The following is a 24,624-nucleotide window of genomic DNA, read 5'->3' as shown; positions in this document are numbered from 1 at the left end:
ATTAAATAATGACTTTATAACACCAACAATCCACTCCTCATTGTTTATTGTCCAATTTCTTATCGTCTTTATATTTATTAAACCACGGTTTACCTTATAAGTTACCTACTACCGTATACCTTATAACAAGGACCATACATACTGAGGTAATATCAGGAGTGCCTATGGATACATCTATCCCTTTGATGGTTACATTACCTCTCTATGTATATTTATATATATGGAACGTTTATAATTATGAACAAGTCACAGTTATAACTAAGAGAGTTTCAAAACCCTTACATGTTAGAAATAGCAGCCAAAACCGCTATAAAGCCATTTTTTCATTCCTATTATATCTCTTAATAAAAACCGTCTGCAGACGACATGACAAATAGAATCCACAACTTAAAAATAACTGGTTAATTCCCTATTGCAAATTCGACGATAGGGACCTCTTAATTTCTAGTTAACTAAACACTTTTAAACTTCGTATACTGCCGTTCAAAAGGAAAAGATCTTATTCCGTTTCTTCCCTTTGCACTTCGCTAGTCATCGATCTGCTATCCTTCTTAAATTCAATTGAAGCTAGGTAAGGCCAAGTTGCAACTGATACATAACGTTACAGTAAAATTAAAATCTAAATTATAGTCAGAAATCTAAGAGAGATAACTCTTACAAGATTCTTTAAAATTCTTTAAAGCGGTGAGTTGTCACATTCTATCTTACTTTTTTGTTAATCTAGCAACTGTTTATCGATACTCGAATACATTCAAGCAAAAGTAAATGTATTTAAACATATACCGTAAGTATAAATTTCGTTTACATTCTATGTATAGCCCTAAGAATGGTCGAATAAGGCAAATTTTGGTTGAAACTGTATTCTTATGTGTTTTCTACTGGCTTTATTTTCTACACCGCTTATATAGGTTAATATATATGCGAGCGCGCATTTTTTTCATGATAGTCGTTTAGAGCAAGTTGTTTTACACCTATTACGCTGTTTTTGTTTTTGTGCCCGGTTCAGACGCTTTCGGAAATTCCCGATATAAATATTCCGAGGCCTCTCCCCCACCCCTCTTTCGCGAGAGCGCATTTTTTTTGTCATATTCGTTTAGAGCAAGTTGTTTTACACATATTACACTATTTTTTTTTTTGTTTTGGTGCCCGGGTCAGCTCCTCAGACGCTTTCGGAACTTCCCGATGCGAATTTTCCGAGGCCTCTCCCCCACCCCCTTTCGCGTGCGCGAATTTTTTTTTTCATATTCGTTCATAGGAAGTTGTTTTACACCTATTACACACATTTTTTTTTTGATTTTCTGATATTTGTTACGCCCTATATTAACCCTTATATATCTCTAACTTTTCTGGTGTTAAACTTGTATATTTTATTTACCTGAACTTTGAGTTCAGTTAATACCTATTTTCTAATATTGTATTTATTTATTTATATTTATCACTATCGTTAGTTCATAATCGCATGTTATATATCTTCTCGAGTTTAGAAATAACAAATGTGTAAACAGTTCCTCCACCATGTAATACTTATAAGCTATAGTTTCACAAATGTATTCTTATCTAATTAAATTTCTCACTTGCAGCGGGAAATTTTGAGCTATTTTAAAATATGAAAAGAATTCTATGGCCTTTTTGAAGATTGTCAACAAACACCAATGCCTTTTGCACCCCCAAATAACTGAAACCATCACCTTCTCTGCAGATGAAATTTGAGCTATTTTAGAACATCGAAAGGAATGCCTATTAATCTACCCTGACCTTAGTCGTGATGTCTAAAACAAACTCATGATCACCCTAATGATTTAATATACTATTGTGAATAGTTACAAATAATTTGTTTGTACAATATATGTGTGTTTGTGTGTGTGTGTATAATTTATTTATATTGTAAGAGCACTATTTCCCTTTGGCAAAACTGTTATCCATCTGTGCGGGATTTGGTTAGTGTAGCCACTCTGAGCGAGAGGTCCTTTGTTACCAACAGAGGTAGGAGCTCCAGAATTTTGCCCAGTCTATTGTTATTCTAGCAGCTACGCCCTCAGAGCATCCGCCCCCACAACTGACTTGGTCACCTAGTCAACAGATGTGATGGAATCTATTTTCTGTACATCTTCGGTGTTTATTGCACCAGTGCACCTTCCACACACAAAAACTACCTTCCCAGTTAACATTCCTTTGATATTGCTGCACCTCTTAAGTGTCCATAACTTACACTGGGTACATCTTATGGAGTTTCTACCTACACCTTTTCTACAAATCTAGCAGGTCCATCAACCCGAAGGAATTTCTGATTTATCTACCTTCCTACTTACTAAGACTTTGGTTTTTGTTAGGTTAACTTTAATGCCCTTCGATTCTAGACCTTGCTTCCACACCTGAAATTTCTCTAGTTCTAGTAGTGATTCAGCTATTAGAGCAAGGTCATCAGCATAGAGGGGTTCCCAGGGGCAACCTGTCTTGAATTCCTCTGTTATTGCCTGGAGGACTATGATAAACAAGAGGCGGGGTGAGGACTGATTCTTGGTGAACCCCTACTTCTACCCGGAATTCTTTGCTATATTCGTTGCCAACCCTCACCTTACTGACAGCATCCCTGTCCATGGCTTGTACAGCTCTCACCAACCACTCATCTATCCCTAGATTTTGGTGCATCTTATTTTTTGGGGCCACATCATCAACATTGATGGAATAGCACCACTTCCAGATAAAGTGAAAGCTCTTCAGGATATTCCTCCACCTACTTTTTTGCAACAACTTTCTCAGTTCCTTGGTCTTCTTAATTATTATTGCCATTTTATTCCACATTGTGCAAACCTACTGTCTCCTCTGTCTGATCTCTTATGGAATAGAAAAAAAGGACTAGCCTATTTCTCTTGACCCAATTCATCTTGAGGCATTTACCAAAGTTAAACAGGTGCTGACTAGCACTTCTCTTCTCACATATCCTGAGTCTGATGCCCAGCTTTTGCTGGTCATAGATGCATCAAACACAGCTGTTGGTGCAGTTTTGCAGCAACATCACCAGTAGCTAGTACAATTCCTTACTCTCTTCTCGTGGCAGCTTAAGCCTACTGAAACCTGCTATAGCATATTTGACTGTGAACTTTTGGTTGTGTATGTGGCAATTAGACACTTTCAACACTCACTTGAAGGTTGCCAATTTATGACCTATACCAATCATCGCTTACTTTTGCATTTCGTTTGAAGCCCAACAGATATTCGCCTTGCGAAACTCATCACCTAGATTTTGTTTCACAGTTTACCAATGATATTCTTTGTCATCACTTTTAGATATCGACCTCCATCTTCTTTTTGCAGATCATCCTCCCTGAGAGTCGATCAATCTTGCTTCACCTGAATTTGTGACTTGTAAATTCAAGTACCTGCCTATGCACAAATATTATGTGACATCTCGACAGATACACCATGTCCTCTTGTTCCTCGCATCCTGGAACTTCAGCCACAGTGAAACTCATTTCAGCTAGATTCTTTTGGCTGAATATGAGATGAGATATCACTGCTTGGTCATGTTCTTGTCTTTTCTGCCAGAAAGTTAAAGTGCATAAGCACATTCATGCACTTCTTGGTACGTTCAACACCCTGGACGTTTATTTGACCCACATCCATTTCAATCTAGTAGGACCCGATCCAGTTAGTCAATGTTTTATGTATCTCCTTATGTGCATTGACTGTTTTACATGTTGGCCAGAAGCCATCCTTTTGTGTGATATTACAGCAGAATCGGTAGCGCGAGCCCTGGTATTGGGTTGGATATTGCGTTATAGCGTTCCTACCATGATCATCACTAACTATGGTATGCAGTTCAAACCCTAGCTCTTCCATGAGCTTTTGAAAATTCTAGGTGTGCGGCACATTCGGACTACTAGTTACCATCCAGCTTCACATGGTTTGATGGAATGCTTCCACTGCCAATTGAAGGCTACAATGCATGCTTACCTTGACCAACATCAGTGGAGTGAATATCTACCCATTGTTCTTCTGGGCTGCCATTCAGCTGTCAAGGAGGATCTTAGATATTCTCCAGTGGTAACACATAACTGGATGCTAACACTACTAATGTTCAGCACCAACATTTTGTCCTGCAGAAGCAATTGAGTGTCAAGTTCAGAAGCTGCTTAATAACCAACAAATTCTTCAGATAGGACATTGTCAAAAATAGCATAGAACAAGTGAAATCTGTTTCATCTACAGTTAATGCAAAAGAACCATACTTAGGCAAAGAGTATTTTATCTTTGATTACTGATGCTGTGATAAAAGGAAACTCTTTCTGAATATCATTAAATAATATTTGTATTTCAGGGCCTCTCTACATTCCTTTGCTTGATGATAGGATTTTGTGTCAGTGTCAGACCCATTCTTTCTTGCACATTGTCTTGCCTTTACCAATCATGTTTGTGTCATCCTTTTTGGAGGTGGGGACCCTGCTGTGTTGTTAAGGGATAGGTAGTATTTTATTTTTACAATGCTTTGTATGAGCCTTTTTAAGTGTATTCTATTCCAAAGTTTTTGAAAGTCCTGTACAGAAGCAACTGTAATATGGAAATGGAACCTATGTTGGGTAATCAAAGCATCCTTTTGCCATGTTGCATACTTCCAACCTAGAAAGCCTGCTTTGGTGAACACCTGGTTCTTTTTTTTTATTGATCTGGAAAATGTTGACAGTGAATATATTTTAGTTTCTGATGTGCTGTATTTTACACGTGAATGTTATAAAACTCTGGATTCAATCTCTAATAACTTGAGCCATCTAATGTTTTTTTGAAATTTTCTGAGCATTGTTGGGAGGAGGGTAGTCATTCTTTTGATTGTGGTTAATATCTGCAGGGTGAAGACTCTAAATCTGCTGAATTGCAATTGTTTTAGAAACATCACCTTTCACACTGGACATCAAATGAAAGGTTTTCCAATTCCTAATCATAGTGCAGCCTAGTTATTTGTCTTTTGGTGTTTTGTCATTGAATTATGTCTACTAACATCTTCTAAACCTTTTCAAGTAGAATCTGCTGAGCCAATAACCATAGCAAAATATTCCAAATTTGCAGAAGCTGACACTTGGAGGACTTTTGGGTTTTAAGAATGTTCAGCATTTCCATAGTACAGCAAGTTTCTTTCTAATGATTTGTCAAATATCCATTGTATATTAGATTGGCAATAAAGAGTTAACAGGTTGTTTATACATAAATGTTTTTTGTTTAAAAAGTGACAAAAAAAATCTATTAACACAGCAGTTGGCCTCTTCAAATTTATAGTAAATTTTTGTTCAGACTGGAAAGAGCACATAGAATTTAAAAATAAAAAAAATAATGTACGTTCAAGAAATAACATGCATTCAGTATCACAGTTGATAACAATAGCTATTGATTTTCCTGCTAAGCGATATATTGTTAGAATAGTTGTTTCTTACCTATGGCTGTAATATTGAACAGGTGTTTCAATTGTGACAGTTCCATCTTTATTTATATATTGTTTTTCAAACATAATATATCTAGTGCAATGCTCTCTAATGTATGCTAGTTAATTTTTTTTTATATGTACAAGGGGGTGCTGAAAAGTTCCTGGCTTTAGGTAAGAGAAAGCACAAGAGGATCATGATTCGAGCGAGGTCGTTGCCAGTACCACCTAACTGGCCCCCGCGCCGGTGGCACATAAAAAGCACCCACTACACTCTCAGAGTGGTTGGCGTTAGGAAGGGCATCCAGCTGTAGAAACTCTGCCAGATCAAGATTGGAGCCTGGTGCAGCTATCTGGTTCACCAGCCCTCAGTCAAAATCGTCCAACCCATGCTAACATGGAAAGCGGATGTTAAACGCTCTTATTGCAGCAGTCCTTCAGTTTTTCTAAGCCCTGTAAAAGAACTTGGAAGATTGGGCATCCAACCAGGCTTTTCACAATACCCTTAAAGCCAGGTGCTTTACAGCACCTCCTCATATTTTTTATGGTTAAGGTGTGATTTAGAGGAGATTTGGGAGCTCTTTTTGAACAGATTGAGTGACTGCATGTAGGTTCCCTTTTTGTCTTGTAGAAAGGTTAGCGTTCACATTATCCTGTCAAAAGTAATGCTAATTTATTCATATGTTTTGAATTAATCTTGCATTATCCTGTTACTTTGAGATTTTTATGAAGTAACTATTAAGTTTTAGAATGATATTGTAGGGTTAGTTTGAGAAACCGAATCTGGTCAGTTTGAACATAAAGCAGGTAGAATATTTGGGCCTGATATGACCTGTTTAAGCACTAAAGGATTAAAATACGTTTGTTACATTTTCAGCTGTAAATTACTAGTAATAAATGAGAATAATTATTTCATGATAGATTGGCAAGCTTTTGTTCACTAACAAACACCATACCAGCATGATGTATGCTACCCTTGTCTCTTCTGTTGATGCCATAATAGTTCTTGCTTCTCTAAACTTGCAAGCTGTCATCTACTACTACTACATTAACATTTTTTTCTCCTCAAACAACATATGATGTATTTTTTTGCAATTTACATAGTTCTGCACACAATCTTACTGAATGCCATTTCGGGTAAGTGTCTTTTACCATAAACATAGGTTGACTTGAATGTTATGAGTGAAATTATATATACAGAAGCTCATCAGATACACTGTATCTGTTTTTAGATAGGAGACAATGTTTGGTTTAGCATCATAACCCGGGTTCTTTTTAGTTAATCCCCTTCTGTTCTAAGTATTCTCACCAGCTTTCCTGTCTGAAGATAACTGATACATTACTTCCTAATCTACAAACCCATAAATTGTTTCTTCCTCACTAGTTTTGATGATTACAAGTAAGTTCATGGCTATCAATTCACCACAGGGAAAGTTTACCACCATCAAATCACCACAATGAAAGTTCACCGTGGGGAAAGTTTGCCAAGAAAATAGATCTATAGTATCTCACAGCTAATAGTTAAAAACTATTTTATTGAAAAAAGAAACCCAAAACAAAAACAGTGAACTTCCCCTGTGGTGTATTAATGATGGTGAACTTACCCTGCAGTGAATTGATGATGATGAAATTACCAGACATGAGTTTTGATGGCCCTTCCAAAAGCCTTGGGTATTGTCCTTCCTCCTCTGATAAAACCATAGAACTACTTTTTCCTTTCACTTACAAGCTCTCACCAACCACTTTAATTTATCTGTATGTTTCTCTTTCCTTTTCATTTTCTATTTCTAATCTTATATTAAAGCTATTTTTATTTCTCTTCTTATAGGAAAATAAATGCGATCAGCTGCAAAGTTTGGAATGTATTGATCTTCAATGTCTGATGCAATGGATTGTACATGGAAAGTTTTTATACCTCACAGCTTGCCTTATCATAAGGATGGCTATTTAGTTGGCCGCATCTGGAGCCAAGAACAACTAATTTATATTGTTGGGGTTATACGTTTAGAAGACTTCAATGATAAAGGTTATTTTTTAAAAAAATATTATTTTGATTGCTTTTAAATACATTTTTTATTAAAAAAAATGCTAAGCATGTTGCCTCTAGATTTGTTATGTTAGATTAAGTAAGTGGGCTGCTATTGTGTTGGATTAGTCCCGGGATAGATAGATAGAGAGAGAAAAGAGAGGGGAGTGAGATTGCAGGTATGATAGAAGAGACCACCAGTACAGGAGGGGATTTCCAATGAGAGAAGCAAGATTCCCCATATTGGTAGTGGGGGCAGGAAGAGGTGGGCACATCATGAACTAGGAAAGATTATTTTAGAGATAGTATGAAATATTTAGCCAACATGAAAACACAGGGAGAAAAAAGAAAACTAAGGCTTTAGAGAAATTTCAATTTGGAAGTTATATGAAAAATTAAGGATAAAAACTAAGGCAGAGAGAAATTACGATTTGGAAGTTATATTGAAGAGTCAAATGAAATAATTAGTCTACAAAAGTACATATTAGCAATAATGCGGGTTAGATGTATGAATGAATGAAGCGATAAAAAAAATGAGAAAATATCTTAGCCTAGCTTGTGCATACCATAGATGCTAACAATAACCAAACACTGGAATAGGCTGCCCGAAAGTCTGAGAGGAAAACATGCACTAAAGGTCCGTCCCTCGCCTGGCCCTCGTGCCAGTGGCACATAAAAAGCACCATCCGTTCGTGGCAGTTTGCCAGCTCTGTCTGGCACCTGTGCGGGTGGCACGTAAAAAGCACCCACTACACTCTCGGAGTGGTTGGCGTTAGGAAGGGCATCCAGCCGTAGAAACACTGCCAGATTTGACTGGGCCTGATGAAGCCTTCTGGCTTCACAGACCCCAGTAGAACCGTCCAACCCATGCTAGCATGGAAAACGGACGATAAACGATGATGATGATGATGATGATACTATGGCCGGAGGTGGACATTATGAATGGGCATTTTCACCCTAGGGAGTAAAGATAGCAGTAAGAAGCAATACCCAATTACTTGTGAATTATAGGTGATATGTTCATTTTAGTTCAGTTAGAAATTAGTGACAGTGATCAGGGTGTTCAAATATCCCAATTTTCTTGCAATTATCTCTGTTTTCAAACAAGTCCCAGTGACCTAAAAGAATCTTTTGGGATACTGATTGGTCCTGTTATTTAAAAAAAATTAAATTTTAATTTCAAATGTAAGCTTTCATAAATATTTTCCAGTTTGTTTATATGTATCTTTAAAATGTTTGCTTTCTACAAATCTTTTAACTTTTAGAAAGTACAGCTTTAAGTTAAAATTTGCTTATTCAGTCTTAATTAAAGTATTAACTTACAGCTCTTGTACAACTTCAGTGATTAGCTGTGTGTGTTTTACCTTTTTTATATTTTCATACATTGTAATTTTAACTAATTTAATTTTTGTCAATTGGTTCAGTAAATGATTTAACAAAGTACATTTTTATTCTCATACGTAAAAGGCTTACAATATTTATCTATTTGTCTCCCGACCTACCAATGCATTCACCTATCTACCTACCTCTCCCTACCAACTTACCTATACCTGCCTACCAGTTTTAGAGCATGTAAATTGAGACCCTTTCCTGAGCTGTCTGTGAATTAAAGAAAAAAAGATATTGCCACCTTATGTGTGGTCAACTTACAAATACAACTCAATTTTTAAATAGGAACACTACCAAAGTCTTTGAATGCAATAGTGTATGTGTCTAAAGAAAACCAAATTTACTGAGCCCATTCCTCTATATAATATACCCACAGGAGTACTTGAACTCAGTAATGCAAGCTAACAAAATACTGTAATTCAATCTACACCTTGGTACCTACTTAGAGCTAGGTGGACTGTGTTGTTGAAAGTTAAGCATCTTGGTTATACCACACTGACATTACTGTTTCCTTAACTATTTAGCAGGTATTGTACTATTAGTACAATCTTGTACCATCCAACATTTCGTCACTAGTTTTTGATTAGATTATGTAAATTTTATTCTTATATAAGTAAAGAGTTCATTTACATCTCGTACTTTTTAGCTTGTTGCTAATTTTTTTTTTGTTTGTTTTCTCTAGATAATTGGAGTTTTTGCTGTAATGTTGCTGACAATCAAGAAAGTTTACCAACATTAAAGGTTGTTGGTGTCTGGAATTCTCATAAAAATTCAAAAGTTGACCAAGAGAAATTTTACCACCTTTTTCAAACAGGATGGTTAGAATTGAAGATGTTAAACCGCAGATCACTAAGTGCCCGAGTCTACACAAATTCTTCCAGAAATGGGTTCTTTTGTTGCACATGTGTCCTTTTTGATCCAAACGATCTTCAAAAGTCATATTTTATTCAAGAGAGCATCACTGCACATAAAAATGATAGTGAATATTGTCAATCAGATACTATTCCTTCTGCAGTTGTGAAGATTGTACAAGACGTCTGCCAAAATGCTGATGATATTGCTCATTTGGAAGAAAATCATAGAATGACAAGTTATTTCCACAAGTCTCCTTGTTTAAAAAGTTCTTGCCTGGACATTATTCTTACATTATTCATATCACCTATCAAATTCATTAGTTCCTTGTTTGTATTTAAGTAAGTTAACTTTCTTTTTTGTTTTTGATTCAAATGTATTAATTGAGTTAGATTGATATAATACAGGTAAAAATGAAATAAGACCTTTCCATATATAATTCAGTATAAAACCTTTCCTTGTATATCCTCCACCTCATCATCATCATTTAATGTCTGTTGTCTATACTGGCATGGGTTGGACGGTTTGACTGGGCTGGCATGCTGGAAGGCTGCACCAGACTCCAGTCTGATTTGGCATGATTTTCTATGGCTGGATGCCCTTCCTAACACCAACCATTCTGAGAGTATAATGGGTGCTTTTACATGCTACCAGCACAGGTGCCATTTGCATGCCACCAGGGTGCGTTTATGTGCCACTGGCACAGGTACCGATTTGTGTGACACCAATATCTGCCACAACTGTGATTTTGCTTGGCTTGATGGGTCTTCTCAAGCACGACATAATGCCAAAGGGTTTGGTCATTGCCTCTGTGAAGCCCAACACTTGAAAGGAACTCAGCCACTTTGCCTCTGTGAGGTCCACTGCTCAACATGAGTATTCCTTGTAATCATAATATCTCTACAAAAGGATTTGAAAAACTCAGAAAATATATAGATTTGTTCATTGAAATTGGAAAAAAAAATGTGGCATCTCAAGATGGTTACAATTGTAGGAGTGCTTGAAATGATCAAAAAAGGAATAAAAGATTATTTGAGAATGATCCCTGGCTTGCTATCCATGCCAGAAGTGCAAAAGATTGTTTGAACTGGTTTGTCATATGTATTGAGAAGAGCATACATATACACACACATACCCACACACACACATACATACATCTATCTACATAACAGCCCACTAACTATTCTACTCTACCTGTGTAAACTGTGGGTGTGGAGGTATACTAATAATATTAGTAATGATGATTGCAATGAGGATGATTGTATTCAAAATAATAACCATAATAATAATCATCATAATAATATTAATAATGATAATCATATTAAGCAGTAACAAAAACAGATAGTTTTGCATTAAAAAAATATTTCATAAAATGTTTTATTTTTTTTAATGTTTTTTTAATGTTTTTTACTTTAATTTCATCTTTCTTTTGTAATATTTTAAAAAAAGATAACATTTTTCTATCTTAATAAAATAAAATCTAATTTAATTTCTAAATGAACTAATGAACTAACTGTCCTTTTAGAAGAGCCTGGCTCCATCAGACTTCTCTAAAAAGAACAAAAACAACCTGATTTGTTTTTATGTTAATATCATAGGTACAGGCACGGCTGTGTGGTTAAGATGTTCACTTCACAACCAAGTGGTTTCAGGTTCAGTTCTATTGCACAATACCTTGAGCAAATGTCTTTTACTATAACCCTTGTCTGACCAATGCCTTGAGTGAATTTGGTAGACGTAAACTGTGTGGAAGCCTATCCACTCCCTCTTCTTCTCAGTCTCACTTTACTAGGCTTTTGGCATAACTGACAATGGCAGTAGATCTCTTCTGTTTGCAGTATATAGCCTCCAATGTAAATAAGGATGCTACCGCATCTGTTCTGACCCTCTCACCAACACTGCTTTGTGTTGTTCACTGGTTTGGAACCCACCTACTTTCCATTCACTCTGCCACCACATCACTCAACCTATGGGTGGTTACATTGGGTCTATTGTACCCAGTACACTCTACCTTCATTATTCCCTCCTCCTGTCCTGTCATTATCCTATTCACTCTGTCACTATATGTTGCTCACCCCCCCCCACACACACACACATCTTAGATCATTGCTCAACCTACTGAGTAATGCAGCTTTCTGTCATTGTCCTGCCATCTTGCCCACATTGTCTTGAATATACATACCTTTCTCAATACTGTTTACCCCTGTCACTCATTCTTCCATCACATATCCCTCTCATGTCATTCATGCTCCTATTGCTAACTCTCACTCTGTGAAGAGGCTACTGAATGAGCAGAGATGTGGGGGTTGTGAGGTTCATTTAGTTGTGTCATGGACATGGGTCTTTCCCTCCCCTATTCCTATGTCTAGTGCTGGTGTCACAAAAAACACATCCAATATATCCTGTATTGTTATTAGGAAGGGTACCCAGCTATAAAAAGCAAGCTAAAAATGAAATGCAAGGAAGATGACCTTTCCCCAACTGCTTTGGCCCCTTTAGATGTGATGTACCTCCTTATGCATTCTAACTCTGACCATGGCAACCCATTGCCTGCATGGAAAATAGATATGAAATGATGATGATGATGTGTGTGTGAGTGTCTGTGTTTGTGTTCTCCCACTCTATTGCTTAACAACCAATATTTTTTGTTTACATCCCTGTAACTTACTGGTTTGGCAAAAAAGAGATGGATGAAATAAAGTATCAGACTTTAAAAAAAATAGTACTGGGATTGAATTGTTCAACGAAACCCTTGAAAACAATGTCCCAGTCCAGTGACTGAAACAAGTAAAAGAATAACATTTAACTTGGCATGTAAAAAGCACCTTCCAAACGTGGTCGATGCCAGTGCCCCCGACTGGCTCCTGTGCTGGTGGCACATAAAAAGCACCATCTGAACATGGCTGATGCCAGTGCCTCCTGACTGGTTCCTTTGCCAGTGGCACGTAAAAAGCACCCACTACACTCTCAAAGTGGTTGACGTTAGGAAGGACATCCAGCTATAGAAACCTTGTCAGATCAGATTGGAGCCTGGTGCAGCCTACTGGCTTACCAGTCCTCAGTCAAATCGTCCAATCTATGCCAACATGGAAAACGGATATTAAATGATGATGATGATGAAGTTCTGCTTGTATAGGATCAGTACCCAAGACAAAGTTTGAATCCAGAACTTTTAAATGCAAGTTCTGATTTCAAAGCCTGTTTTAACCATTTTCCTGTACAAAGTATTTCCATAGGTTTGTCTTAAACATCCATGCTTGTTTACAGGCTTTTCTATAGCCTTTGTTTCATATGTTCTGAGTAATATAAAACTTTCCTTCCATAAGACCCAAGTTACTTTTGTGGTTGAAAAAAATTGGGAATGTGTATCGTACATGATGCATAGATGCCAGTGAAATATGTCCTGTGTATCACATATGATACATAGGACAGGCAAAGGTCAAATCATGCATGCATACATGTAATAAGGCATCTGAAGAACATTCACTGAATATATTAATCAAAATATAGTTTAGAAGGAAGCACAAAAAGATAGATTTAACAGTTAAGAATAAACCATACTACTCTATTTAAATAACTGATCTACAAAAAATATAGTCCTGTAACTTCTATTTTGCCCTTTTTTTTTATGTTTATAGGAATACCAATAAATATATTGATAAAGTTTTGTTTACTTCTGCATTTGCACGAGTTATGAAAATGAAACATTCTCAGATTGAATTGCAGACAAAGAAAGATGAAAAGTCACCTCTGAAAAAACTCTGGTTTGTTGATATTTGTCTTTTTACTTCAATGATATGAATTTTGTAAAATTGAATGCTATAATGATTGAATATTAAAAAAAAAAATCCTCTTGTTGAATTCTGTATCTAGGGCATTTAGAGGTTTATCAAACCCTTACGATGTTTTGTAATTTCTAGTGAATACTGATATCACCACCAACAACAATTATAAGAGTTGACCTCCAGCATTAAGTCTCCGACTTTATACAATTGTAACACTTTATACTTCTTTTATGTATCTAGTCATTCAGAAATGAGGAACAATGACTGAGCAGTGCTGAATACCAATGCTTTACATTACTTTTGTATTACATTGTAACAGTACATGTATTCAGCTATGTTTATATCTGCCTGGTGAAAGTAGTTGAATTTTCTGTTTTACTAGTATAATCTATGAAATAATAATTTTGTTGGTAAAATAAAGAAAAGATTATTGTATTTAATAGCATAAAAAATGCACAGGCATGTTAGATGCAACCAATTTCAACAGTGCATAGTCGGGAAAAATGTTTTTAAAACATTAAAACATGCAATATAAGCCCTATGTAGCATAAAAATACCTGGAGTCATTTTTTTGAAACATCTTTTGTGGGGTGGGTGAAAGTGCATCTTATAAGCTGTCAAATATGGTAAGTCTTGTCTTAAGCTTTATCCTTTATTTCAAATATTTTCACATTTTATCTGTTCTGTGTTGATAAATTAAAGTACCAGTATTGTATACCATGATGGTTTGTAAATTCAATTGACAACGCTCTTCTTTACAAATTGATAAACTTTCTCAAGTGACAAAAAAAAAAAATTTATTAACTGTTGATTATTTTTATAAATATGAATTATATAGTAGTTATTTCTAATTTTAGTACAAGGCCATAAATTTGTATGGATGTAGTAACAGAAATAGTTAACTTTTTTTTCTCTAATTTTCAGTTACTTGGATCTTGGATATCGTCAGATTATGGATTCGTTCACTTTTATCAACAATGTAATAGAAATAAATTACCAAGATAAATTGTCATTTTGTTACAGATGGTTTTTAATTGAGAAAAGTTCTAAGATACTTGTAAAGTATAGTGAAAAAAAAAAAAATTATATTGTTGTTGATTTTTTTAAAATATGAATATATAGTAGTTTTTTCTAATTTAACAAGGCCATAAATTTGTATGGATAGTCCAGAAAGGGTTAACTTTTTTTTCTCTAATTTTCAGTTACTTGGATCTTGGATATCGTCAGATTATGGATTCGTTATTAGGAATTTTATGCTTATTTTTACTGTCTTCGCTGACATCACCGCAAGATATTGCCTCTCTTATCCTATACTGGACAAAGGTATCTTAGAACTTTTCTCTTAAAAACTTATCTATGTAAGAAAATGAAAATTCTATCTTGTAATTTATTTCTATGACTATTGTTGCTTTCAGTCCTAATTATTATTATTATTATTATTTTATTATTATTATTTATTATTATTATTATTATTTATTATTATTATTATTATTATTATCATCATTCAGTAGTTTTATTTTTATAGCGTGCTTTCACTTCACTACCGAGCGCAGCTCTGTGTGCCTTGGGTATGTGCTGTGATTTGTTGTGGTGCTCTGATGGTTTCTGTATGGAAAGTGTTTATTATTATTATTATTATTGTTATTAAAAAAAAATATGTTTTTTAAGGCAGTGAGCTGGCAGAATTTTAGCATATCAGATGGAATGCTTAGTTGTATTTCTTCTGGTACTTTAAGTTCTGAGTTCAAATTTTGCTGAGGTTGACTTTGCCTTTCATCTTTTTGGGATCAGTGAAATAAGTTACTGTTGAAGACTGGAGTTGATGTAATTGACTCATCCAATTCCCTAAAATTGCTGGCATTGTGCTAAAAATTTGAAAGTATTATTAAATGTTATTTAAACTTGTAATAAACTACTGGAAAACAGTTTGGGCTAAACAACAATAATCCTAATTATTGATTTGACTAGATTTAAAGCCCTATATTTTTAGGGGAGGAGACAGGAAACATGAAATGTTTACGAGTTTCCTGTAACTTTCTAAGCAAAGTGAAATCATTTCAATAAGTATAAAAATCTCATTGTGGATTTGGCTCACCTGAAACTTAACTCTTGTATGACAGTGCTCACCACAATGATCTTTCTAAATATTGAAATTTTGCCAAAGCAAACATTGGAGCTTGGTGCAATCTTGTGGCTTGCCAGCTCCTGTCAAACCATCCAGACCAAATTATGATGATGAATTGATCATAAAATGTGTATTACTTAAACTAAACATTAATTTATACACACCTAGAAAATCTATGACATTATTATCTAGTATGTCACCCTTTAAGATGGTAGTGTTGTTTAAGAGAAATATTGCTGATATTTCTTGTAAATTAAATAACCACCTTAAGACTCACTAATTGGCTCAAATAATGAACAAGCTGCATTACTATATCAGAATTCTAAGTTCAAATGTTCCTTCTAATTTGTTGCTATGAAGGAATGCAGAAATCTACATTGTATGCAAATTTTCTTTCTTTACAAAGTGCATGCGCATTCATGCAAATAAGCATCACTCAAATTCCTTCCATTAAACAAATTTGGTTTCATCTTTAAAAGCTTGTAAGTAATGTAAATACACATTCTTTTCCCTTCCTAGTTGTTAAACATGTGCACATGCACAAGTTCACAGCTTAGAAGGGGGAACATTACTCACAAGGTAAGTCTAAGACTATGGTAAAGACACTTAGCCAAGTTGTTGCTCATTATGATTGAACTGGAATTATGTGGTAGCAAAGCAAGCTACTAAACCACAAAGCCATGCATATTTAAAAAATTTTAATTTATTATTACATATTTAGTTGTGTCTGCGGAGAGTAATTTTTTTTTTGTACCTTATAATGTAACACACTCACCAGTAAAATTTCCACTTATTTCTTATTTTTATTTTCTAAAAATTTTCATTGCGTCTTGCAACCTTTTCAATAGTCTTGACTCTACATTATAAGGCACAAAAAGAAAATGACTTGCCCCAGACACAACAGAATATGCTTCAACACACATACTCATATAAAGAACCTTGCAAACCAAATCCAAAAACGAAATTACATATTTAATTTTCTGTCTATTTGAATTAAAATGTCTTCTATGAATTTCTTATTTGTAGACCACTGTAATAAGTTTGTCAAGCATCCTGCAATGGTTGATGGGCTCACCTGCTGGTCTCAAGCTTAACTCACAGCTTAATGGGTTCTTGGGATCGTTTTTCAAGTACAACATTTATGTATGGACTAGTAAGTAATAAAGTATATTTTTAGTTTCATTTTTGATGGAAGCAAAATATCATTTTAACGTCTAATTTTCCATGCTTGCATGGGTCAGAGTTTACTAAGGCAGTTTTTCTATGGCTGGATGCTCTTCCTGTCACCAACCCTCAAAGCAATATTTCTCCATGGCCAGGTCTGTTCTCGTAGAATTATTAAAAATGAATGACACTGCTTGTATGATAGTGACAATCATCATACGATGTGAAGACAAGGAGACTCACCCACTCACTCACACAATATATATATATAGGCACAGGAGTGGCTGTGTGGCGAGAAGCTTCCTCCCCAACCACATGGTTCTGGATTCAGACCTACTGCATGGTACCTTCAGCAAGTGTCTTCTACTATAGCCTCAGGCTGACCAAAGCCTTGTGAGTGGATTTGGTGGACAGAAACTGAAAGAAGCCCATTATGTGTATGTTTTTATATACATACATACACACACACACACATATATATATATATAACTAATGATATGAACATTTAACGTGGTTTTTGAGTCAGGGATTTGACTGCTATTTCGGTATGGAGGTGTCTCTCAGACACCCATATTTTTAGTTGTAAAAAAAATTATTACCTTTGTATGATATTTTTCCCATGCTGGCCACTTGATAATATCGATATCGATATTATCCTTATTTATAAATTTATATAAAAATATATATATATATATACACACACACATTTTTGTATTTGTTTTGCAAATTTCTTAATGTGAAATCGTGTGTTGAAACAAAAATTCCTATACTTGGGGATGGTCATATTTTGCCATTTAAACACATGCACTATATATTTGGTCTTCACTTCAGCTTTATTATTATTATTTTAGTTTCTTTGTCAAAGCTCTTTCTCACACATCTTGTGACCTCTTCAGTCACTCTCAGCCCCATATAGGAGATAGAGAGTCACTGCGCTGAAGATGTGTGATGAAAGATTTCAGACAAAGGACCCTAAAATGAAAATAATAACGAAGTTGATATGAAAACCAAGTATATAGTGCATGTGTTTAATTGGCAAAATGTGACCATTCCCAAGTATAACAAATATATATATATATATATGTGTGTGTGTGTGTGTGGAGGTGCAATGGCCCAGGGGTTAGGGCAGTGGTCTCGCGGTCGTAGGATCATGGTTTCGATTCCCAAACTGGGTGGCGTTGTGAGTGTTTATTGAGCGAAAACACCTAAAGCTCCTCGAGGCTCTGGCAGGGGGTGGTGGCGATCCCTGCTGTATTCTTTTGCCACATCTTTCTTCTGTTGGCCTGCTCGCTTAGCCAGTGGGGTGGCGTCATTTGAAGGCTAAAACAATGCGAAGCTCATTGTGACCAGCGATGTGTAGCAACATCTGATAGCCTGGTCGGTCACGGTGAGATATATATATATATTTATTTATTTATACACACCATTTTGTTTTTACTTTACTGAAGAAATTCTAATATTTGAAATAGTTTCTGGTTCATGTTTGAACCATATTTTATCTTTTGTTACATATTTACTTAATTCTAATTATTGGTGTATTCTTTTTGCAGCATATTTGACAGTAATTCTTGAACCAATTCTTGCCACGTTTCTTCAGTGCTCTTTGTTTTCGGGGATCTTTGGTTTCTCTTTGCAACTTAGCCTTCTCCAAGATATTGTATCTTTAATGGCGCTTCATATATATTGTTTCTATGTTTTTGCTTCACGGTAAGTCGAATACTCATTTTGATTGAAATTGCTGTTAGCTTTTTAATTTAATTACTTTATAATCAATAGCATTTAATTGGAATATGTTTAAAAAAATAAATTTGGCTTTCTTATTGAACTAAATATTTAATTCCTGAGAAGTGCAAGGTGGTTCATTCTCATCATATTAGCATCAATTTTAACATGCATGAACGGTTGGATGAGGTTTATTGAGGTAAATTTTCTACTGCAGGAAAAAACAATAAGGATGGGTTGGGTGTGGAATGGGGCACCTTAGGCGAGTGTCTTCTACCAAAGTTCTGTCAGGGCTGATTGATGTCTTATGAAAGAATTTAGTAAACAGAAACAGCAGGAAGCTCATATCAGGGCCATCGCTAAGCCCCTGCAACCCCTGTGGTCACAGGGGGCCTCTGCGGTTGAGGGGCCTCATGTTAAGATCAAAGTATGTAGATTAGTCATCTATTTACTTTTGTTAAGATATCAAACAAGAATTAAACTATCTGTGTTAACTGAAAATTTCAAGAAATATAATGGTAATACACTGTACCTGCAAAAGTTCTTGTAAAAATATTACATTGTACTATGAATGTGTACCAGACTTTGTAGATTATCTATGATATCTGTTGTACATGAACTTAACTCTCAGTATGATTATTCTGAACTGATTAATGATCTTGTGAAGTGAAAAGTGTGCTGTGAAAGTTGTCTGGATTATAAAAGTGCTTTTTTATTCGTATCTGGAAGTTTTACTTACTGAAATTTGTAATAGACCTAAATAAATTTAACTGGTTGTACTTTTAAAGATGTTCTTTAGGGTTATGTGAAATATTGAACTTCAGATAAAATAAAGTAAAATATAGCTATGAATAAAAGGTGCATAAATTATGAATTTTGTATGAAGGGATGGGGCCTTGAAACAAAAAGTTGAAGGGGCCCTCTAAAAGTCATGTAATAGAGTTGGCTCATATATATGTGTGCCTATATATCTATCTTTTATCTTTTACTTATTTCAGTCATTAGACAACAACTATGTTGGGGCACTGCCAATAACTTTTAATCTAATGAATCAACCCCAGTCCTCTTTTTTTAGCCTGGTACTTATTCTATAACTGCTTGGTTATGGGGATGTAAACACACCAACACCATTTGTCAAGTGGTGGTGGGGAACAAACACAGACACACACACGTGACAGGCTTCTTACATACATATATACATGTGTATGTTTGTGCAAATGTTTATACTTTGCTTGTCACCATTTGAGAAAAATGGTGATGACGTTTATATGCCTTGTTGACATTATGATTGGTTATTCTGCATTTCTGAAGATTCATGGGGAAAAAACAAACTTTTACATGTAAAACAGATGAGGGTTAGTGACAAGAATAGTATCTCAACATAAAAATCTTGCTAGTAAGATATTAAATGAATGAATGAAAATTCAAATTTTCAAATTAATATTTCAATGAAATTTCCAATTTAATTTTTTTTTTGTTCAGGTTTTATTATTTCCAAGTCTACACTCTTTCATCTCTTTGGCGTCTGTTTTGTGGCAAAAAATGGAATGTTCTCCGTCACAGATTAGATACAGCATCAAATGATATTGATCATCTATTTGTTGGGACCCTGTTTTTCACAGTACTTTTGTTTTTATTGCCAACTACAGCGGTGTATTACAGTCTTTTCACTCTGGTAAGTGAGCACTTATTTTTCTTTACAAATTCCGTTGATGTTGATCGATTTCAATTTTGATTTGAAAATCAAAAATCAAATCAAAATCGAAATCCATCAACATCAATGGAATTTGTAGTTGTGATACCAATGCCAGTGGCACGTAAGAGAACCATCTGAACGTGGCCGTAGCCAGCACCGCATTGACTGGCCCCCGTGCCGGCGGCACGTAACAAACACCATCTGATCGTGGCCATTGTCAGCCTCGCCTGGCTTCCGTGCCGGTGGCACGTAAAAAGCACCATCCAAGCATGGCCGTTCGCCAGCCTTGTCTGGAACCTGTGTCGGTGGTACGTAAAAAGCACCCACTACACTCACGGAGTGGTTGGCGTTAGGAAGGGCATCCAGCTGTAGAAACACTGCCAGATCTAACTGGCCTGGTGCAGCCTTCGGGCTTCCCAGAACCCAGTTGAACCGTCCAACCCATGCTAGCATGGAAAGTGGACGTTAAACAATGATGATGATGATTTCTCATTGAAATCATTCACTCTTGCAAGACAACCATGTGTTTGTATGTGTGCCTATCTCACAACATAGTGTAGCCATGGCCAGTTGGTTAAAAAGTTTGCTTTGTAATCATCAAGACTTGTACTCAGTCCTCCTGTGGCAATAAACCTTCACATTATAAGCACATGAACAGGATCCCCTTCATTTTACATGTAAGCTCATTTACACATGCATTGTATATATATCTTTGCTCTGGCAGGAGCCCTTTAACGTTTAAACCAGCCATATCAGGCTCAAATATTTCTCTCTACTGCATGTTCAAACTGGCTAAATCTTGCCTCTCACACCTACCCTACAATGTCATTCTATCACTGAAATCTTAAAAGCATTAATATTTCAATGAAATTTCCAATTTAATTTTTTGGGGTTCAGGTTTTATTATTTCTAAGTCTACACTCTTTCATCTCTTTGATGTCTGTTTTGTGGCAAGAAATGGAATGTTAATGCATGATTAATTTGAAACAATGTGAACAAATAAGCATTACATGTGACAGATTAATTTGAAAGCTAAAGAGTGAAGCAAACAAGCTGACTGCACTTCCAAGGCTTGGTTGGCTTAGGGCTGTTGTCAGACATTTGCCCAAGGTACTACACAGTGTAATTGAATCTAAAACCACAAAGTTGGGAAGCCAAACTTCTTAACCACACAACCATGCCTAAAAAAAAATGTATATCCTTTGTTTTATTAAATCTCTAAGACTGTCTCATAAATTTTTTATTCTTCAGCTCCATCTAGTTATTCTTCTATTCCATACTTTTGTCACATCGATTACAGACTGGGTTATAAATGTACCTATTTATTCAATGATGCAGTGGCTCATAAGAGCAAAATCCGTTGCAGGTATGTTATTTTTATTCACTTCAGTTTTTCTTCAACCCTAGGTAAGCTCTGATCCACTAGAACTGTGATCAAAAGCATTTCAGTCATGACCATCTTTTTTTTTTCTAGACAATATAGTGCATTGAAAACTAAACTATCCGACATGTCCATAGCAGACTGAGCAATGATATAAATGGTCCCTCATTTCTTGATATTCTTTTATGTTCAGTTTCTTTATTTTCCTGTAGAGAGAAACTATCTATTTTTAGGCCTAGCTTAAAGCAAAGCCTGGAGGTAAATTAACAGATATTAAGTATGTCACACAATAAATTCAATCATCATCATCGTTTAACATCTGCTTTCCATGCTAGCATGGGTTGGATGATTTGACTGAGGACTGGCGAACCAGATGGCTGCGCCAGGCCCCAGTCTGATCTCATAGAGTTTCTACAGCTGGATGCCCTTCCTAATGCCAACCACTCCGAGTGTAGTGGATGCTTTAACGTGCCACCAGCATGAGGGCCAGTTAGGTGGTACTGGCAATGGCCATGCTCGAAAATGGTGTTTTTTTACGTTCCACCTGCACGTAAATTCAATGCTAATAATAAAAATAACTAATGGTGTGTGTGTTTCTTTTTCTACTAGACAGTGGTGGTACTTATGAAATGTTCCATTTACTATCCAAAATATAACTATATCAGTATTTGAAGTCAGCAGTGTAAGCTAATCATACAGTGTTAAGTTGTATCATGATATGATGCACATCTACTTCTCAGTGGATACAGCTTAAACTCTGTAATAGATATGAACTGTCTACCCTTAGACCAAGAGACTAATGTGAAACCTTTTACTTGTTTCAAATGACTGAAACAAGTAAAAGGTTTCTTTCAATTTCTGTCTATGAAATCCACAAGCGAATCCTGAAACATAGTCTTTTGTGATATGACAATTTTAATTATTTGATTTCCAAGTATAGTTCTAATTATTTTTTTGTTTTGTTTATACTAGATTAATTTCTAATAGTCTATACCATCCTTTTTGATTGACAGCTTCTTTCTACAGTTGATATTATCATATTATTAGCATCAACCTGCGTTTGAGATTTAAAAAAACATTTCTTTAACTTTCTAAGAAACAATCTGAACGCTTCTGAAGCAAACTTCATTTGTTTGTTTACGTTCATCGTAATTTGAATTTGAAGAAAGATATGTGTTTCAGTTGAGATTTCAATTTAAGTATTTTCTTACTAAATTTATATTGGTCAATTTAATTAGGAAATTCACTGAAAGCTTTACTAAGGTGTTAGTAATTTCAATAGTAATATATGTTTTAGAAATCAAAAGGTAATTTTAATATTCCAACAACCCATTTTAGCATGGAAAAACAACCATAAAATGAATGAATGATGCTTGTTGATGACACAGGCAGAACGTGTGGATATAGGGTTTGTTTTGTTACTAACTTGTTCTTGGGCCAGCCAATGCTATGTAGTGAAATTGGTAGATGGAAATTGTGTAGAAGCCATTGTATTTATATATAAACATACATCATCATCATCATCGTTTAACGTCCACTTTCCATGCTAGCATGGGTTGGACAATTTGACTGAGGTCTGGCGAACCAGATGTCTGCACCAGACTCCAATCTGATCTGGCAGAGTTTCTACAGCTGGATGCCCTTCCTAACACCAACCACTCCAAGAGTGTAGTAGGTGCTTTTACGTGCCACTCAGGTGGTACTGGCAATGGCCATGCTCAAATGGTGCTTTTATGTGCCACCTGCACAGGAGCCAGTCCAGCGGTACTGGCAACGACCTACTTAATCTGGATATATAAGCCAGAAAATTGTGGTATTTGTCTCAAGAAAGCATCTCATCTAGACATATAGTGCTGAAAAGCACAAGCATAATCAGTAGCTGACACAAAGTGTCCAGCAGCAGTGGAAGTGCTAAATCTAGATTTCTGCCTCTTTGAGTATCATTAGCCAGTAAATTGATATAGAAAAAGTGATGAACAAATTACTAACATCACAAATATAGCAAATTTTTACCCAGCTTGCTGGCTATTTGCTACACCAGTGGTTTGTCAGTCAGTTTTTTTTTATCAGCAGAGGCTAAAATTGTGGTTGATATTTGCTACCGATAATGCTCAAGGAGGAAGAAATCTAGATTTAGCAATTTCATCATCACTGCTAGACACTTTGTGTCTGCTTACTGATATACTTCCGTGCTGTTTAGCACTATACATCTACATGAGATTCTTTCTCAAGACAAATACTGCAATTTCTGGCTTTCTACAGTATATCCAAGTTAAGTAAGATATACAGAATGCTATTTTGAGTTAATACTGCTTTTGTTGTGATTAGCAAATATATATATCATCATAATTTAACTGATGGTGAACCAGACTCCAATCTGATCTGGCAGAGTTTCTACAGCTGGATGCCCTTCTTAATGCCAACCACTCCGAGAGTGTAGTGGGTGCTTTTACGTGCCAGTTTGGTGGTACTGGCAATGGCCACACCCAAATGGTGCTTTTTTACGTGCCACCTGCACAGGAGCCAGTCCAGTGGCACTGGCGACGACCTCGCTCGAATATTTCACATGCCACCAGCACAAGTGCTAGTAAGGCGACGCAGTAACGATCACACTTGAATGGTGTGCTTAACGTGCCATCGGCACGGAGGCCAGGTTGTTGCTCTGGCAACGATCTCACTCGTATGGTACTATTAGCGCTCCACTAGCAACGGATGCCAGTCACCGAATTTGATTTCGACTTCGATTTCACTTGCCTCAACTGGTCTTCGCATATATATAAGCATGCATGTGTGTTTGATCATATTCCTTGTATGAAAAGCATTGAGTGAAAATGGTGAATGTTCATTGACTTTTTCTGCTAATAAATTGTCCTGCAGCTATGCTTTCAAAAGAAAATATTTAAAAATCCATTTGAAAAACAGGTAAGTGTTAGTGACAGGAAGAGTATCTGACTATAAAATACTGCTTTTACTGATTTGTCCAACTTGTGCTAACATGGAAAAACAAACATTAAGCAAATAAGTAAAGCTGTTGATCGAATTTGTACTACGAAAGGCATTTTTTATATTTACAT

At 35.7% G+C, this 24,624-nt stretch overlaps 1 protein-coding gene across 2 annotated transcripts; it reads left to right on the top strand.

The window, feature by feature from the left end:
* Positions 1-660: 660 nt before the first annotated feature.
* LOC115218884 (phosphatidylinositol N-acetylglucosaminyltransferase subunit Q) lies at positions 661-21,592 on the top strand. 2 transcript variants are annotated; one of them, XM_029788876.2, is made up of 9 exons: positions 661-784; positions 7,239-7,436; positions 9,508-10,018; positions 13,316-13,441; positions 14,665-14,785; positions 16,614-16,740; positions 18,302-18,458; positions 19,956-20,148; positions 21,421-21,591. In XM_029788876.2, exons 2-9 carry the CDS (start codon positions 7,286-7,288, stop codon positions 21,574-21,576), a joined length of 1,542 nt encoding a protein of 513 aa, XP_029644736.1. In that variant the 5' UTR covers positions 661-784; positions 7,239-7,285; the 3' UTR covers positions 21,577-21,591. The 2 variants fall into 2 exon arrangements, with proteins under 2 accessions (XP_029644736.1, XP_036362995.1); XM_036507102.1 differs by lacking the exon at positions 661-784 and having other exon boundaries at positions 21,421-21,592.
* Positions 21,593-24,624: the final 3,032 nt, after the last annotated feature.

The sequence above is a fragment of the Octopus sinensis genome, linkage group LG1, assembly GCF_006345805.1.
Source record: "Octopus sinensis linkage group LG1, ASM634580v1, whole genome shotgun sequence".
Classification (NCBI taxonomy): domain Eukaryota; kingdom Metazoa; phylum Mollusca; class Cephalopoda; order Octopoda; family Octopodidae; genus Octopus; species Octopus sinensis.
This window is presented reverse-complemented; position numbering and strand designations above follow the sequence as displayed.

Bases quoted from the DNA above. Each gene is read 5' to 3' on its own strand.
- LOC115218884 (XM_036507102.1), top strand. From the start codon at position 7,286: ATGTCTGATGCAATGGATTGTACATGGAAAGTTTTTATACCTCACAGC. The intron at 14,786-16,613 runs GTATCTTAGAAC...TCTTATTTGTAG, and splicing joins TTATCCTATACTGGACAAAG to ACCACTGTAATAAGTTTGTC. The intron at 16,741-18,301 runs GTAAGTAATAAA...TTCTTTTTGCAG, and splicing joins CAACATTTATGTATGGACTA to CATATTTGACAGTAATTCTT.